The sequence below is a fragment of the Phocoena sinus genome, chromosome 17 (assembly GCF_008692025.1).
Source record: "Phocoena sinus isolate mPhoSin1 chromosome 17, mPhoSin1.pri, whole genome shotgun sequence".
NCBI classification, from domain to species: domain Eukaryota; kingdom Metazoa; phylum Chordata; class Mammalia; order Artiodactyla; family Phocoenidae; genus Phocoena; species Phocoena sinus.
Window position 1 is genome coordinate 73037757 of NC_045779.1, and position 15289 is coordinate 73053045.

Genomic DNA, 15289 nt, shown 5'->3' on the forward strand with positions numbered 1-15289 from the left:
CTTGGTTTGACGACAGTCTTGAAATAAATAATCAGAAGCTGGGTGCAGTGTTAGCAAATGTCAGTTTAAAGTTTTCACTTTGTCAAAACTAAGACTGTCTTATCACCAAACCATTGCGGGACCAAATCATGCTACCTTTTATTCTCCTGTTCATTGGGAAACATTCTTCACCCCTGATTTTTTTATGCTGAACCACGTTAGAGCACTTCATGGATGGATTTCCGGTCGACACTGATGTTCATTCCTGCTCACTTCATTTAATAAAGAGGACTTAGTTTGGTCGGAAGGCAATTGTTTGATTCCTGTTTATAGGTCTCAGTACCTGTCACTGACGGTTCCAAGTCAAACAGTGGGGACCTGTCTCAGTAAAGAGAATCCTTTTCAGTTCTATGAAGAGGTCACTCTCATTGTTTCTGTGCCACGAAGAGAAAATTTTAAAGAGCATCGCAGCTTTATTTGTCTAAGGAGCCATTATGATGTAACTTCTGACCTTTGGAAAGAAGACTGAGGTTCACTTAATTTAGTGCTGAGTTTTCCAGAAGCAATAGCCAATTTATTTTCAACAGAATGAGAATTTATGTTGACTGCTTGTGTCCAGATGCTGTACATGAGCCACGGAGAACGTTAGGGCTGCTCTGCCCAGAGTCTGGGCAGTCCAGCGCAGGGGGATTCGGCAGGGGGAGGGGCACTCAGACTCAGCGGGAGGGTGGGCAGCTGCCCCAAGTCTGCCCAGCCCTGGGAGGCCCAGGTTTTAGACTCAGATGTCTTGACCCGTATTTGGCAATGACATTTTATCAAAAGTTTCGCTTCTAAATTTCTGTCCACAAGACGAGAAAAACCTTCTACTTTAATAGCGGTTCTCATATTGAAAGCTATTAAACCTTAAGAGGTAGGGATGCCGTATTTTTTTGCTGTTGCTTGTTTTTGCTGGATTTTTTTCCTTCTTGAATATGAAGGTCTCTCTGTTCCTTTTTCAGGTCTTCTTGAATATGAAGGTCTCTCTGTTCCTTTTCCTCTTTTCTTCTCGCCATAAATGTGTATAATACTTGGATGGAAAATTAGGACTACAGAAAGGAAGAGGAGGAATTTGAGACCAGAAAGAGAAGTAGGCAGTTAGAATTTGCCGTGATCGTATGGCATTGGGTTTCGCGTGGACCCTGACTTCTGTCTCCGAGCATGAAGAGGGATCACGTAAGCCCCAGGGGAGCGAATAGGACATTCTGGAAGAGTGGCAGAGCAGGTGGGAGTCAAGCAGGAACCACCGGATTAAGGGGGCCGGGCACGGCGAGCGCCGTCCGCCTCTAGCGTGGGTAGGTGCTCAGCACAGGGCAGAGGCGCGTCCTGAGCCTTGAGCACAGCTGCTGCCCCATGAGCTGTGTGACTCTGGGAGGGGGGGCACCCTCACTGAGCCTCGTCTGTAGAAGCACAGAGATTCCACGTAGACCCGTGGGCTCGTGCCTGTGGAGAAGCTGTCAGGACGGCAGGGGTCCAGCTCAGGAAAGTCCACTCCTCTCAGGCTCCCTTCCTTTCCCCGGGGTTCTCTAGGAGCGAGTGCCAGCTCTCAGCTGTCCTCGGAAAAATTGCAGATCGCCTCCTGGTCTGATAGGTCGGCCGTGGGAGGGACTGCTCTGTTCCTGGGCTCCAGTTAAAGCAGCCAGCGGGAGCCCCCAGCACATTCCAGGCCAGAAAGCTCACACCGTCACCGGCCTGGTGCAGTGTATTGATTAGCTTCTGAGGACGTGATGAAACCAGGATAACAAGAATCTGGCCTGTGTTTGCACATGGAGGAAGCGTTCTGTGCTGAGGAACATCCCAGCGCAGGCCTTTTATCAATGCTTATTCACCCTGCTTAACACGACTCCTTACAGACGCTCAGCTTGCGGCCCGCTTCCGCCTCTGTGCCCGGCACGCCGCGCCCACCGCTCACCCCGTCTTCAGCCTCACCAGGGCTCTCAGAACATGCTCAGGCATCGCCGTCTTGTCCAGACACAGCAGAGGGTGGAGGTGCCCCTTCCTCTGTACCCAGGCACTCAGTTCCTGGAGAGCGAGGGCCCGTGGGGGCCAGGAGAGGGGTGAGACACGGAGGAAGGGCTGTGATGGGGACACACCCAACCCTGGGAGGTGGCAGTGTGCTCTGAGGAAGCGGCAGTTAGGCTAAAGAGTGGGTGGGAGGCGCTTGGAAGGAGAGGGAAGGGGAACATTTCTGGCAGAAGGAGGCGCCATCCCCACAGGCTTGAGGCAGAGGGGCACGCAGCTCTCCGCCTCGGGCCCTTTCCCTCATAGGACCTGCCTCCTTGGGCTGTAGTCAGTGGAGTTGATGATTATAGCCTCTGGTGATATTTACCTGAGAAACCAAAGGTGGGAGGAGAGGACCAGGTGTGGGTCTCGCCGGTCGTGTCGCCTGTATGTTCCCTGTGAGATTTTAGGCTGGCCTCCCAGCTGTTGTGATCTGCAGTATCCTTGCCCGTAAGATGGGCACGGCAGCCCTGCTTTCTCACCTCAGGAGCTGAGGTGACGGCTGCTCGGAGCTGGTGCAAGGCGACACCCACAGCATGGATTTTATTACGCACTCCGTGGCTTCCTGGGTGTTGCTGAGCTGAGCTGGATCATTTTCCATTTTGATTAGAATTTCTTACTTGATTGCATCAAGTTGGAATAATGAGAATGTTTATTTCCAGGACAATCCAAGATAACAAATTCAGGATGATTGTTTCCCTACAAAATTAAGAAGAGTGGGAAAGGGGAGAGCAGGAGAGAGTGCGTGAAAGCCCTCCTCCGATACTCAGAATAGCATTAGAAACTGGATCATACCCACCGTAGTCGAGTCATCCAGATTTTCCACAGATTCGTTCCTGTAAAAGGTTATGCCTAATTCACATCCTTCGTGTGTGTGTGTAGCCTGTTTTGCATCATCTACAGAATGGCCGTGGTGCCAGACCCCCTCCCTCCCGGTGTCTCGGGGATGTTGCGGCCTTGGAATACAGCTGTGCCTGTGCTTTGGAAAGATTCCTGGCCTGTGTCCTCACAGACTTGGCCAGGGCTGGTGACTGGACCGCAGGGGCCTTTCCCACCCCTGTCACACACAGTCCTCCTGCTGGGCAGCCACTCCCGATGGTAACGGGATGGTGCTGGGCAAGTAAAACGTTTCATCCCGTAATGTTGTTACTTTATTGTAAAGTGAACTGCCCACGGGTCACACAGCATCGAGTTGTCTGGTCCGTAGGTTTGTGCCTTCCGTGAACTTTGCATCAGTTGGAAAGAAGCCGTGGCTGTCCTTCCTCCCGTCCCTCACACGAGCCCAGCCCAGGTTCCGGGTGCACAGGCTGTGATTGTCCACCGCACATGCGTCTCCTCTCAGGCCACAGGCCTCTGTCTTCTCTGTGGGAATTCCTTTCAGTGTTTATCCCTGCCCTTTATTAGTTATCTTTAAGTTTTAGAATTCTTCCTCGAGTATGATTTAAACTCACAGGCAAGTCCGTTTGTCCTAACTGTGTTTTCGTCTTTCTCTGCTTGTTTCGTTCTGTTCGATGCAGTGGTGCTGATTACTATGATTATGGACACGGACTCAGTGAAGAGACTTATGATTCCTACGGTGAGTAAATGGCCAGAGTGGAGCCGTAAATAGAAAAGGTCATAGAAACAGCTTGAAGATCTTAACTCAGGGGAAATCTCATACAGACCGAAACTGAGACAGCAGCTCCCTCTCAGTTCATCTGTGCTTATCTAGCTATCTACAGAAGCTCCTTAAGGTTTAAATTTAATTTTTAAAGAGGACTAAAGACTTGCAGAAGATTACAGGAATTCAGATTCTAAACTTAGATTTTCTGTTTGGGATGATTGCCATGTGCTGATTTTCTCACTATTGAACAGTGTGCCAAAGTGCAGACACTTGATAGAATGGATCTCTTTGAAGTGTCTTTGCTTCTTGACGGTAAAGAAAATGAAGCAATTGAGACTACAGCCCTACTACAGTGATTCCACCACCCCCATCTTTGTATTTTAATTTATTCGCAATCTCAAATCCTCTAAAAACGTTACGGTGAGAATCATTCAGTAAAGGTTACGGAAGCACTGAGCCGGGAAGGAGATGCACGGCTCTCTCAGGCTTACAGGGAGACATCGAAACCGCACTCATTTCAGTGGGAGCTGGCTGAGATGCCGGGGAACCCATGTCCAGAGTCTCAACATGCAGAAGGACGACAGGTTTAATTAAAAGAATTGGCGGCAGCAACTTAACCATACTAGGAAGCTCCTTTGCCACGGGGCAGAGGTCAGAGAATGTGAAGCTTCAGTCAGTTGCAAAGCTCTGATGAATGCTTCGTGCCCAGTGCAAGTGAATCAGGATTCCCGCTAAATGGATGTTATGACATTCCTCCGAACATAACTGAAAAACCATTTGCCCGTGTTCCCTTTGAAGTGCATTTTGTTGTATCACCTGCCCTAAGCCTTGATGAGCGCACCTTGGTTTTTCTGTTGTTGTTATTCGTAACAGACGCTTAAGAGAAATACCTTGGCTTGCTGAATGCTGTCTACTTAAACTGATGCAAGTTAGCTTGAGGGAATGACGTTGATTGCATGTTTGTATCAACTAAGAGGTCATTTTCAGCGTTTTTTCCTTCACAGCTTTTTTAAATTGGTCTCCATGGAGGCATGGCTTTTAAATCGCTGTGTGTTGCAGCATGGATGTTAACTGCTTGTTGTCAGAGACCCGCAGATCACGCTCACTGACGGCCCAGAGATAGGGGGTGATTGAATGTCCCTCTGTTACAAATAACATCGTTCGGTATGGATTTAGTATTAGGATGAAAGCAATTTGACATTATGTCATTGAGATTATTTCATATCCAGGAAGTATTTTTGAGGCATAACTCTCCACCCAATACAACCTTCCTTGACTCTTTGAAGGACGTGTGGAGAACGAGGCATCATTTCCCCCTCCCAAGCTGCCTGTTTCTATTTTGCGCTCCTTTTGCCTTCACAAATTTTTATCTGTGTTTTCTTTGTTTTTGAAAAAGAAATCCAAGTGACCCTTTTCCCATTCTCTTTCCCATCCATAGATGTCTTCACGTTTAGCAAGAGGCAGTTCAATTTGCTGCTTGAGTTTGCATTTGTTAAATGAGTGGCCGAAAGGAAGTTCCTGCAGAGTTGGTTGCCATTTAAGATACAAAAATTATTTGTCTTCCCAGGCTGGTAGGTTTTGCTAGTGAGAGGACCATTTTCCATTGTGTTCGTAATTTTTTTTTTTTTAAAGCGAAATCCCTTGGGTTTTTTTAGGACCTCGGGGGATACATACCTTCAATATGGCATCTACTGCTGGTTCAGGGCTAAGTTAGATTCTGAAAAATGAAGACAGTGGGATCCCTGGCAATGGTCTAACTGTGATTGATCTGACTGACTTTAGGGCAAGAGGAGTGGACAAACTCAAGACACAAGGCACCCTCGGCGAGGACAGCAAAGGGCGTCTACAGAGACCAGCCATACAGCAGATACTGATTGTACTGTCTGATGTTGTGACATAGCCAGTCTCCACCAGTCCTGTATACTGTTCAAAGTAATTGTTTTCTATGAACAATCCCTTTTTAAATAAATCAAAATGCTTAACATCTGAATGGATGGAATTTAAAATTACTTTGTTGAAACATCAACCTGGGCAGAAAAAAAAAAAAAAAAAGACATGTAAAATTTTGTTATTTCCAGTCTGTATATGAAAAAATAGGTCATCAAAAGGAAAAAAAATAACTTTGATTAACTAGTGTTAAACAAAAAAGATAGGTTTACTAAATATGTTAATCCATCCTTTTAACATAAGCCTCACCTTTCATTTTAAAGGTTTCCATAGAAATTTAGTTATTTTATCTTTCAGCCATATGCTAGTTTTTTTTTTTCTCTTGCCAACATGCGTAAAAAGGGAAGCCAATTACAAGTGCAAATAATGTGGTATTCTTTTGTAACTCAAGTCTTGAAATGTTCTGTAGTGTTAAGCAAAGCCTCCTCTTGCTTGATACTAAATAAACTTTTGAAAGAAATTTTGTGTGTGTGAGCTAACAATTTCATGTCTCTCTTATTTAAAAAGGCCTTCATAAATAGTCGTAAACAGGGAAAGGATTCATTTAACAACGCTTGTCAAAAAAGGGTCACACTAAACATTGTACAACTTATTTAAAACATGGTAGAAAATTAAATGTACCATTATATACTCACCGTAGATTTAAATGCTGTTTAAAGAGTCCAAATGGTATCAAGCTGCTTGAGTGGCACGTTAAAAACTACGCAAAACCAAATCTTGTTTAAAAACTGCTTTTAAAATAACTACTGATTTTCTGAAAAAGATGTGATCAGTTTTCATCTTGTTGAGCGTTTTTTCACTAGTGCAACTTTGGATTTTTTATGAGAATTTTGGTACCTTAATGAACACCTCGCTCCATGCTGGAAGCAATAAGCACAAAGCTTTTAAAGACATTCTGACTTGACTAATTGAGGTCGCACTCGCCAAGGCTGAGGATGTGTAACCCTTAAACGGTCTTCATTTTCAAAGGTAAATAAATCAAATAAGATTTTAATCTCACTTAATTTATCTTAATATAACTAATAAAACCAGGGAGGTTACAACTTAGCAAGTTTCATTATCCATTTTAGAAAGGTTTTAAGATCACCTAAATTCTCATTTTAAAAAGTTTAATTTGTTTTAGTAATCTAAAAAGCCTTAGTTTAGTCAGTTTAATTGGGGCCAATTATTCCCTATTAAACAAATGTAAAACCTCATAACTAGTTGTTTGTAATACATTCTTTGGTTAGTAATTGAGGGCACTTCTTAAAACTGACAAATATTTAATAAAGTTTTTCTTTAATCATTTGGCTAAGCTTTTTTTTAATTGTAGATTATGTAAAATGTTTAATTTTTGTTTCCTGAGGGGTTTCCTTCTCTTTGAGTAAAAAGGTCTTTTCTTTTGTTAGGAAGTGTTGGCCATCTTGGAAAGTGAAAGGAAGGTTGTGTCCGTCCAGCAGACACAGGTGAGTGCCTTTGTTCCAGTCATTTGATGTGCTTCTCTGAAGGCGCGCGGAACATTTCCCACACTGTTCCCACCACCGGCACTAGTGACTGTGGCTAACTAACCTTCTGAATGTAAGCAAGTCAGACCCAGGGAGCTCTGCGTAAGCTGCAGAGGTGGGAGGCTCGGCCGGTCACACTGTGTAAGTAACTCCATTACTTTCCTCAGTAAAACCGTGACAGGCTAGTCGGTAGCATGAAAAATTTTTCAAAAGTGTCAAGTGAAAAAGCAGTTTACTGCTAGCGATACTGTCGTCCCAATTTTATTTTATTTTATTTTATTTATTTATTTATTTAATTTTGACTGTGTTGGGTCTTTGTTTCTGCGCGAGGGCTTTCTCTAGTTGCGGCGAGCGGGGGCCACTCTTCATCGCGGTGCGCGGGCCTCTCACTGTCACGGCCTCTCGTTGCGGAGCGCGAGCTCCAGACGCGCAGGCTCAGTAGTTGTGGCTCATGGGCCTAGTTGCTCTGCAGCATGTGGGATCTTCCCAGATCAAGGCTCGAGCCCGTGTCCCCTGCATTGGCAGGCAGATTCTCAACCACTGCGCCACCAGGGAAGCCCCCAATTTTAATTTTAAAAAATAGACTGTATATATTCTCTCTATATATATTCATAGGCAAAATATTACATGGATATGCTGGAAATTTTTGACAGTAGTCATCTTAAGCTTGTGAAAGTATGATTTGTGTATGTGTCCTTTTCTACTTTGAGTTTTGCAAAACAAATTATTGCTTTTAATAAGATATGATAAGGTGTATTTTATAAAATCGTTTCATAAAATTTTAAAAATAGGGATCTGTGAAGGAAAGGTGTCCTTAATCAGGTCTCACTTTTTAGATATTCTTGCTTTTGCCTACACCATCAGAAACACTGCTTAGGCCCCAACGTTCCAGAGAATCTTACTTAAGAGTGTGTGTATCTGAGCCCTGCCCCTCACTGGGTGACACTGGCCAAGACCCGCTTTGGACTCAGCACAGGGAGGACCTCGCTCATCTCTCGCAGTTGCTCTGAGCATTAAGTGAGGCAGTGTTGTGAGAGTGTGTTGTAACCTGGAAGGTGATAACAGGAATGCAGAGTTTAATTGTTGAAGTTGAACATGCATGTTTCGTATGAAGGGGAAATATATGAGCTTTTTTTTTTTCCCTTTAATCACCAAAATTAACCTGAGATAATTAAATTACTCTTAGGAAGAAAATAGTTTTCACTCTCATAACTCAAAATAAGTGATCTGGTTTTTTTTTTGTTTCTTTTTTGTTTGTTTGTTTTGGGGGGTTTGTTTTTGTTTTTTTTTTTTTATTTTTGGTGCTTCTCTTCTTGTGCAGAAAGGGAATGTGGTATGTCACATATTTTTTCAATTCGCGATGTTATATTGAAATTTTTTCACTATTTAATAAGTAATTTTTTTTTTTTTTTTTTTTTAGGAATTGGCATATTGAATAGTAAGCGTAGGTTTCTTTAATCAGAAATTTTGGACAGGTCCCTGGAGGGTAAATCCCCAGATAGTCTTCAGAGCTAATTCATGGGACTTGTTCAATTTTATGTTTATTTTCACTTTATTAAATAATCCACAGCTCCATTGGACTGTAAAAAGGGGGTTGTGAGCCAGAAAGGTCAGGAACCACCAGGAATGCTCTTGGACAGGAGTTCTTCCGCTTGGCTTTCTAGGGCTTCCCTTACTTGGCAAATACTCGACTGAGCCTCATTTCTCCCTGTTTCAATAGGAGGACTTGCAGACAAGCAACCTCCTCCTGTCCCTGAGCACACCCTGCATCCTTCCCAGATCTTTCCCCTGGCCTTTGTCTACCCCCTTGGGATTCGTGTATCTTCTCATTTGACAGCGTTTACTGAGCACGAGTTCTTCCCCAGATGCGAAGGAGGCACCAGGAACACAAAGATCTATAGGACATGGACCTTACGCTCAAGTGGTTCAGCATAGATGGAGGTGGTAGATGACACACCAGCACTTGCTGCCCCTAGGCCTTTGCCCCTAGAAACCATGCCCATCCTTCAGGACTCGGCCCCACGCCCTCCCTTCCGTGTCTTCAGCAGTGAAACCACGATCCCCCCGTGCTCTCTGAAATAGTGTGCTTAGTTTATACTTCTTCATTTTAGTATTGATACCGCATGACTTAGATTGGTTATAAGTTGCCATTATGACCAAGCCTGTGCTTAATCCCTTGCTATAAATGATTTCATTGAATCCTCACAACGGTAGGAAGGCGAGTGTCGTCTCCATTTTGCGGAGGAGGACGCTTAGGCTTCAAGAGGTGAGATCACCGTGTAGGACCCCAGGCCCTGTGACTGGGAGAGCCAGTTTTGGACCATCCACTCTGATCCAGAGTCTTTGTCCTAACCGTGCTGTTAGACTGTCGGCTCTCTGGGCTAGCACTCGCTCTCCCGTTAGATTAAAGGCTCCTTGAGGGCAGGGGCTGATTTTTATGTCGCCTTGTATTCCTAGAAGTAAGCCTCCCAACACTGAGTGTTGGCAGACGCCCCTCTGTCCCTGTCCCACCCTGCCCCACGTTCCTCCCTGGAGAGATTCTTTGGCTGTAGTTAGGTTCTGAATCTTGCTTTGTTCAAGATACTGCAAGTTGAATAAGTGTCAGCATTCATGCAGACACGCTGGCTGAGCGTCTGCTATGCTGCAGGCAGTGGAGACGCAGTGGTGACAACAGTCTGTTGGGGAAGTGGGCCAGTCAGGCACCCGTGCCTGGGCGGCGACAGATGTAGCGTGGGAGAGACACGGACGCCAGGCGGGGTGGCAGGGGTGGGACGGGTGCCAGCAGGGCTGTAAGGACCAGTAGAAGGCAACCATGTAGGGCAGGTCTTCTTGGAAGCAGTCGTACCCAGCTCTGTCATTTACCAGCTTTGTCACTTAACCTTCCTGAACTTCAGTCTCAACTGCAGTTTCCCCGTCCATACAGTGGACACAGTCGTGAAATCTAGCTCAGTAGAGCTGCGAGGATTAGAAGCATGCCTGGCACAAACCTAGGTACGTGCTCTGGCTCGTTGCTTTCCGCAGGTACTTGGATTATAAGAAAACACAGTTATCTAGGAAATTTCGATTATTTAGGTAATTAGAGAAAGCTGTAGATGATGCTGTCTGTGCGGGCAAGGGGCACAAAATGAAGGACCTTGCAAGTCCTGCTAAGAAGCTTAAATACGGTGAGCCCACATTGAAATGTAATAAATACCCTCTTCACCCTTGAGCTGGCCCTGCTGCAGCCCCCTAGGCAGAGGTGGTGCTTTTTTCAGCCTGTGTTCCGGCAGGAACTCTGTACAGACCTGTTTGCACTGGTTATTGATCTGATAGCCAGATGGTGAGAGCCTTAAAAAGGGGGCGCCTAACCTCTCCATCCTTTTGTTCCATCTCTTAGCACAGGATTTGGCAGCCGGAAGTGTTGAGCAAGACAGTGAATGTGAAAGAATGACACTGTCGGTGTGATCAGTATGATTCGTTAATAGGCAGTGTTAGGAATGGTTAGGGATAGTTCACAGAGACCCAAAAGAAGGAAGAAAAAAAATCACTCATGTAAACAGTAATAGTCTAACTCAAAATTAGACAGTGACTCTCGTCACTGTGTACAGAGAGACAGGTCCCAGAATTTAAAACAGATGATTTGATGAAAAAAATTAAAATGTAGTCAAAAATCTAATAAACCAAGTTAAGTTGCTTTACAGGTTATATGCGATAAGTATAAATAATAAAGTTAGTTATTTTATATGTAAATCATATCTACTATTTATAGTGATGTACTATTTATATTGATTTATATTGTAGGAATAGAAAAGAAAAAATCCATCATTATGTTTAAAATAACAAAAATCTACTTTATGCTTGATTCTGTTTCCATCTTTGAGGAAGGTTGTGGAACATTTTAAAATCTGAATTTCATCCTCCGCTTATCTAATGGAAAATCCTTTCCGGTTGAAGCTGATTCTGGATGGGATTCTTGTTCCAGGAACCCGGTTATCTTTCAGGGACCAGCACCGACTGCTGTGCCTGTTTTGCTCGTCTTAGTGTGAGTCCTTCCGTGGCTCCCAGCGCGCCATCCTGGTCCGGCCTGTGCCTCCAGCTGCTCCCCCACCCGCCGTACCGCTCTCAGCCTTGCTCTGCTGCAGCCTTACTCTCGAATACCCTTCGCGGTGTTTTGATATCTGTGCCGTTGTCTGCCTGGAATCACATTTCCTTACTCTTCTCCCCAGCTCTCGATATAGCTGGTCAGTACTGGTCTGTCCAACTTTGGAGTGAGACTTGAAGCATCACCTCGCTCAGGAAGTCTTCCTTGGCCCAGTGTCTCCACATCTCCCTGGGTGCAGAATCCCTACTGGAGGGCCCTCCTCTGCAGAATGGGATCCTACGATTGACTGTTTACTCTCCTCTCCATCCCCCGCCCCCCCCCCCCCCCCCCCCGAATGTGAACATCTTCAGTGCAGGTACCATGGCTTAGCACAGCCATCATGTAGGTGGTGAGTGAAATGAACAAGGTGGCGTGGTGTCTCCTGGTACGGGACAGTGTAGATTAGGACTTCACCGGCTTCACCAGGTCAAGTTAGGGTCATTCTTCCACTGGAAGAGAATTTACCAGGTTGTTAAATGTTGCCATTCGTATATGCACGTATGTAAGAGCTCACCCGACCACCACGGCAAGATCCACGCCTTTCCTCACCTCCCCACGTCTGCTCACTGCCACACTTCCTAGCACCTAACAGGCTCTCAGAACACAGAGGTGGAACAGATGAGCAGACGCCGCTGTGACGGGCGCGGGGCTGGAGGCGCCCTCCTGAAGCCGATCTCTGCTCACTTGTTGGCGTATTTGTCTTTCTCACCAGCGGCACCACTTCAGGTTCTTTAAAGACGGAACCACGTCTCATTTGACTTTCCGTCCAGATCCCAGCGAGGTGCCTGGTGCAAAGCGGGGGCTGACAGTGCTCATTGAGGGGCGAATGACTGAATGAATTAATGAGCAAACGACGCCGTAATTCTTAAAATACTGACACTGAGCCCTTCTCAATGTTAGTTTGGTTTATCAGTGGACATGAGATAATTGACTTTGTAACCATTGGCTTTTTCAGTGGAAAAGGAGAAGTTGGAAAACAAAAACATGCCCTGTATTTAGTAGGTGATAGCATGTGCTCGGTACAAAATCCAAAACTTCGGAAAAAGGGTACAATGAAAAGTTGGTCTTAATTCCCACCCCTGCCCTCAAGCACCCAGAGGCAGCTGTTGGTCTTGGGGTTTTTTGGGGTTTTTTTTTTTTTTTTTCCAGAGATAGAAAAACACGTGCATTGCTTCTTCACAGACTAATGGTTACTGTTTTTAACATACAGAACAGTACACTTTTTTATACCTGCCTTGTTTCACTTTAGAGTATACCTTTGAGTTCGTTTTCTATCATTTTAAATTCTAAAGGTATGTTTTTCTTTTTATTGGCTGAATAATATTTATATGAACACATCATAATTTAAACAACTGTTGACAAGTAGCTTTGCTTCCAGTGTTTTGCATTCATTAAAGACAGTGCTAGAAAGCACAGCCCTTCATCTCTGTCCTTGTGCACGTTCGCATCCATCTGTAGAATAAGTTTCTAAGGTAGATTTATTGAGTCATTACATTTTCTTAGAGTTATTACTGTATTGCTCCCCGTAGAGGTAATGGTGTATCTTAATATGCTTTTCTGAAGGAAACTTGAACCCTCAGTGCTATACTCTCCATCACCGCGTACAACTGTTAGCACCTGCTGGGGGGGCGGTCACACAGAAAACTCACCCGCGCAGAGCGGGTTCACAGTGGTCTTTCCTTCCCACGGAGGTGGGCACGTGGTGGGCTGGATCCCCGTGTGAGCAAGTGAGCGAGGACAGCTCTGGGCGCTCGGCTGTGTCCTACAGGGATGGTGAAAGACCAGCCTTCCTCAGGCTCCCGCTGGTCTCCTCACCCCTGGAGCCTCCTTTCACGAGCCGATGGATTCTAAGGCCCACCTGCAGTGGCAGGCCCTGTGCTCAGTACTGTGGACGCACCCGGGGAAGGGGAGGCCTCTGCTCTTAAGGGGCCCCCGGTCTCTCTGAGGAAGCCGGCCCCCAGCTGGCCCTTCCATCCGCCGTATCTTTGCCCACCGTATCTTTCTCCTCTCCTCTGGCTATCCAGAGCCTGCCAGTTCCTCAAGATCTTCTCTCTCTCCTTCTGCCCAGAGAACCCTTGTCTCTCTTCACTCTGAGAGTACTGGCCAGTAACACCCAAGTGGCGAACCCCTAATTCTGATCTGATTGATGTGTGGGTCGCCCTGCAGCCCTGAGAAGTCCTCGGGGGTCAGGAGCAAGCCCGTCATGTGTAGTTTAAGAGCACGCAGTCATCAAGCCATTCAGGAAACAGGCACTGATGAATTAAACAGTACCCTAATGGATAGATGCCCTCTATTAGCTGTTTCCTTTTTTTAAGTATTAGCCTTGAAAATAACTGTCTGTGTCTGGTTCGTCCTGGCACACCGGTGCCGTGTGCGGGGGCCAAGGCTCACTGTCCCTGGCTCCGCGAGCGGTCGTGACAGGCAAGGTGAAGGCAGAGGGTGCAGAGGCACAGGTCAGGAGCTCTGGCCGAGGAAGGGCGAGGAGGGAAAGGCTTCACAGAGGAGGAGAAACCTGAAGCGGGGTTTACAGTTAAGTCGAAATCTTGAAGCAGACACCGGAGGAGGAGATGTCAGAGTTGCCAGGCTGGTGCAGGTCGTGGGGGAGGAAGGGAGGGGCCTCGTGTGTCTGGGGACGAGTAAGCAGTTGCTGGGAACTAAGAGGCAGGTGCCGGTGGGGGGCGGGGGGGGGGGGGGGGGGAGGTGGGAGGGTTGGGCGGGGCTGGGTCACATCACAGGGAGCCTCGAGGATGGTCCCCCTCCCCTCCTCTGCTCATCTGTGACCAGAGCAGTGAGAAGCAAGCATGGCGAAGGCCACGTCTTCTCTTGTGATTAGGTCCTGTTTTGTGTTTTCTTTCCTTCTGGTTGCCGCTTGGGTTTTGAAACAACAGTTTTTGTTGTAATTAGCACGTCAGAATATATTGTGTGGTGTTAGTAAATAAAATTTTGTTTAAATATACCTGAAAGCCGAGTCTCTTCTCAGGTGACAGGAAGGCAAGGACAGTGCCAGTGTGTATCCATAGGAAGTCACTGCACATTTTAGTACGGGAAGTTCCGTGTGAAAAGAGGCATGGCCATCCTGAAAGCCTCCTACCCATACATGTCATGACAGGGAGGAGTCTGATCATCACCATACTGTTTAATCACTCATCTGCCTTACTGAACACAAATATTTTATGTCCTTAATCTCTGCAATTCTCTTTTGCATTGTTGTTCTCATTTCTATCAAATTTCATTTTGCCTGCTTCCTCTGCCTAAATGCTGCCATTCCCACCAGAGTGTAAATAATTTGTTACTTGAAGTGTACAAATATATATCATTTTCCTCTCTTTCAGGAACTTTCCTTGCAATTATGGACTGCTTAAGAATAATCAACTCACCAACGTGCCTAGTCAGTAAATGAATTCACTTGAGAACTTGAAAATAATCACTTTTTTCTTTTTTGGTACAACTTTGTTTCATGAAATGTTTTATAAAATGGTATGCTTTTTAATTTGGAAAATCTGTTTGAGAAAGGGAAAGAAAGTCAATCTCTTTGTCTCCTCGTAACAGAAAACAAATGATTTGTGTATTGCTTAACAAAGGCTGCCCATTTCAATCTCTTCTACTTTAATATAAACCTAGAAAAACAAAGGCTTGTTATTTCAGCCCAGCTCTAAATTCTGCACACTTGAGAACCATATATGGCTGCAACTCACAGCTCACAAGAAGTCAAGCCTCAGCACAAATTCCAGCTTTGAAAATGATTTATCCAACTCAATTATGGACCAGTAAATATGAACATGTTATGCCAAAAGTAAGCGGCCACATAAAAGGTTAATTATAAAGGCTTCTGCGGGAAGCAGTGGCGCTGTCAGAATAGAAGCCCGGTTTTCATGCCTCTGTACTTTGTTGTGGAACATAAAGGTCGTCATCCCCATGGACAGTATTACTCAGTTCCTTCTCTTTTCATCACTTACTGGTGCTTTGTGATTTTAATTCAGTACGCCCCGGCAGGATGCGTTTTATTCCTTCTGCTAGAAGCTCACACAACACGCTTCCTAGTCTTGGAATTTCGGAAACAGTCTTGTGCATCATTAAGTTGTCACTTTCTTACCTCAAAGACACATTCCCTCAAGGCGT

At 45.5% G+C, this 15289-nt stretch overlaps 1 protein-coding gene across 4 annotated transcripts in view; it reads left to right on the forward strand.

Moving 5' to 3' along the window:
- Nucleotides 1–15018, forward strand: part of KHDRBS3 (KH RNA binding domain containing, signal transduction associated 3) — a 171779-nt gene extending 156761 nt beyond the window's left edge. For 2 of the 4 annotated variants that reach the window (XM_032610283.1, XM_032610281.1), the window contains 2 exons: nucleotides 3534–3592; nucleotides 5402–5671. In XM_032610283.1, coding sequence (XP_032466174.1) covers nucleotides 3534–3592; nucleotides 5402–5493 — 151 coding nt within the window. In that variant the 3' untranslated portion in view covers nucleotides 5494–5671. Of the gene's footprint in view, nucleotides 1–3533; nucleotides 3593–5401; nucleotides 6027–6954; nucleotides 7012–14502 lie in introns of those variants that run through there. The other 2 variants (XR_004346512.1, XM_032610280.1) reach the window with 2 other exon arrangements.
- The last annotated feature ends 271 nt before the right edge of the window (nucleotides 15019–15289 follow it).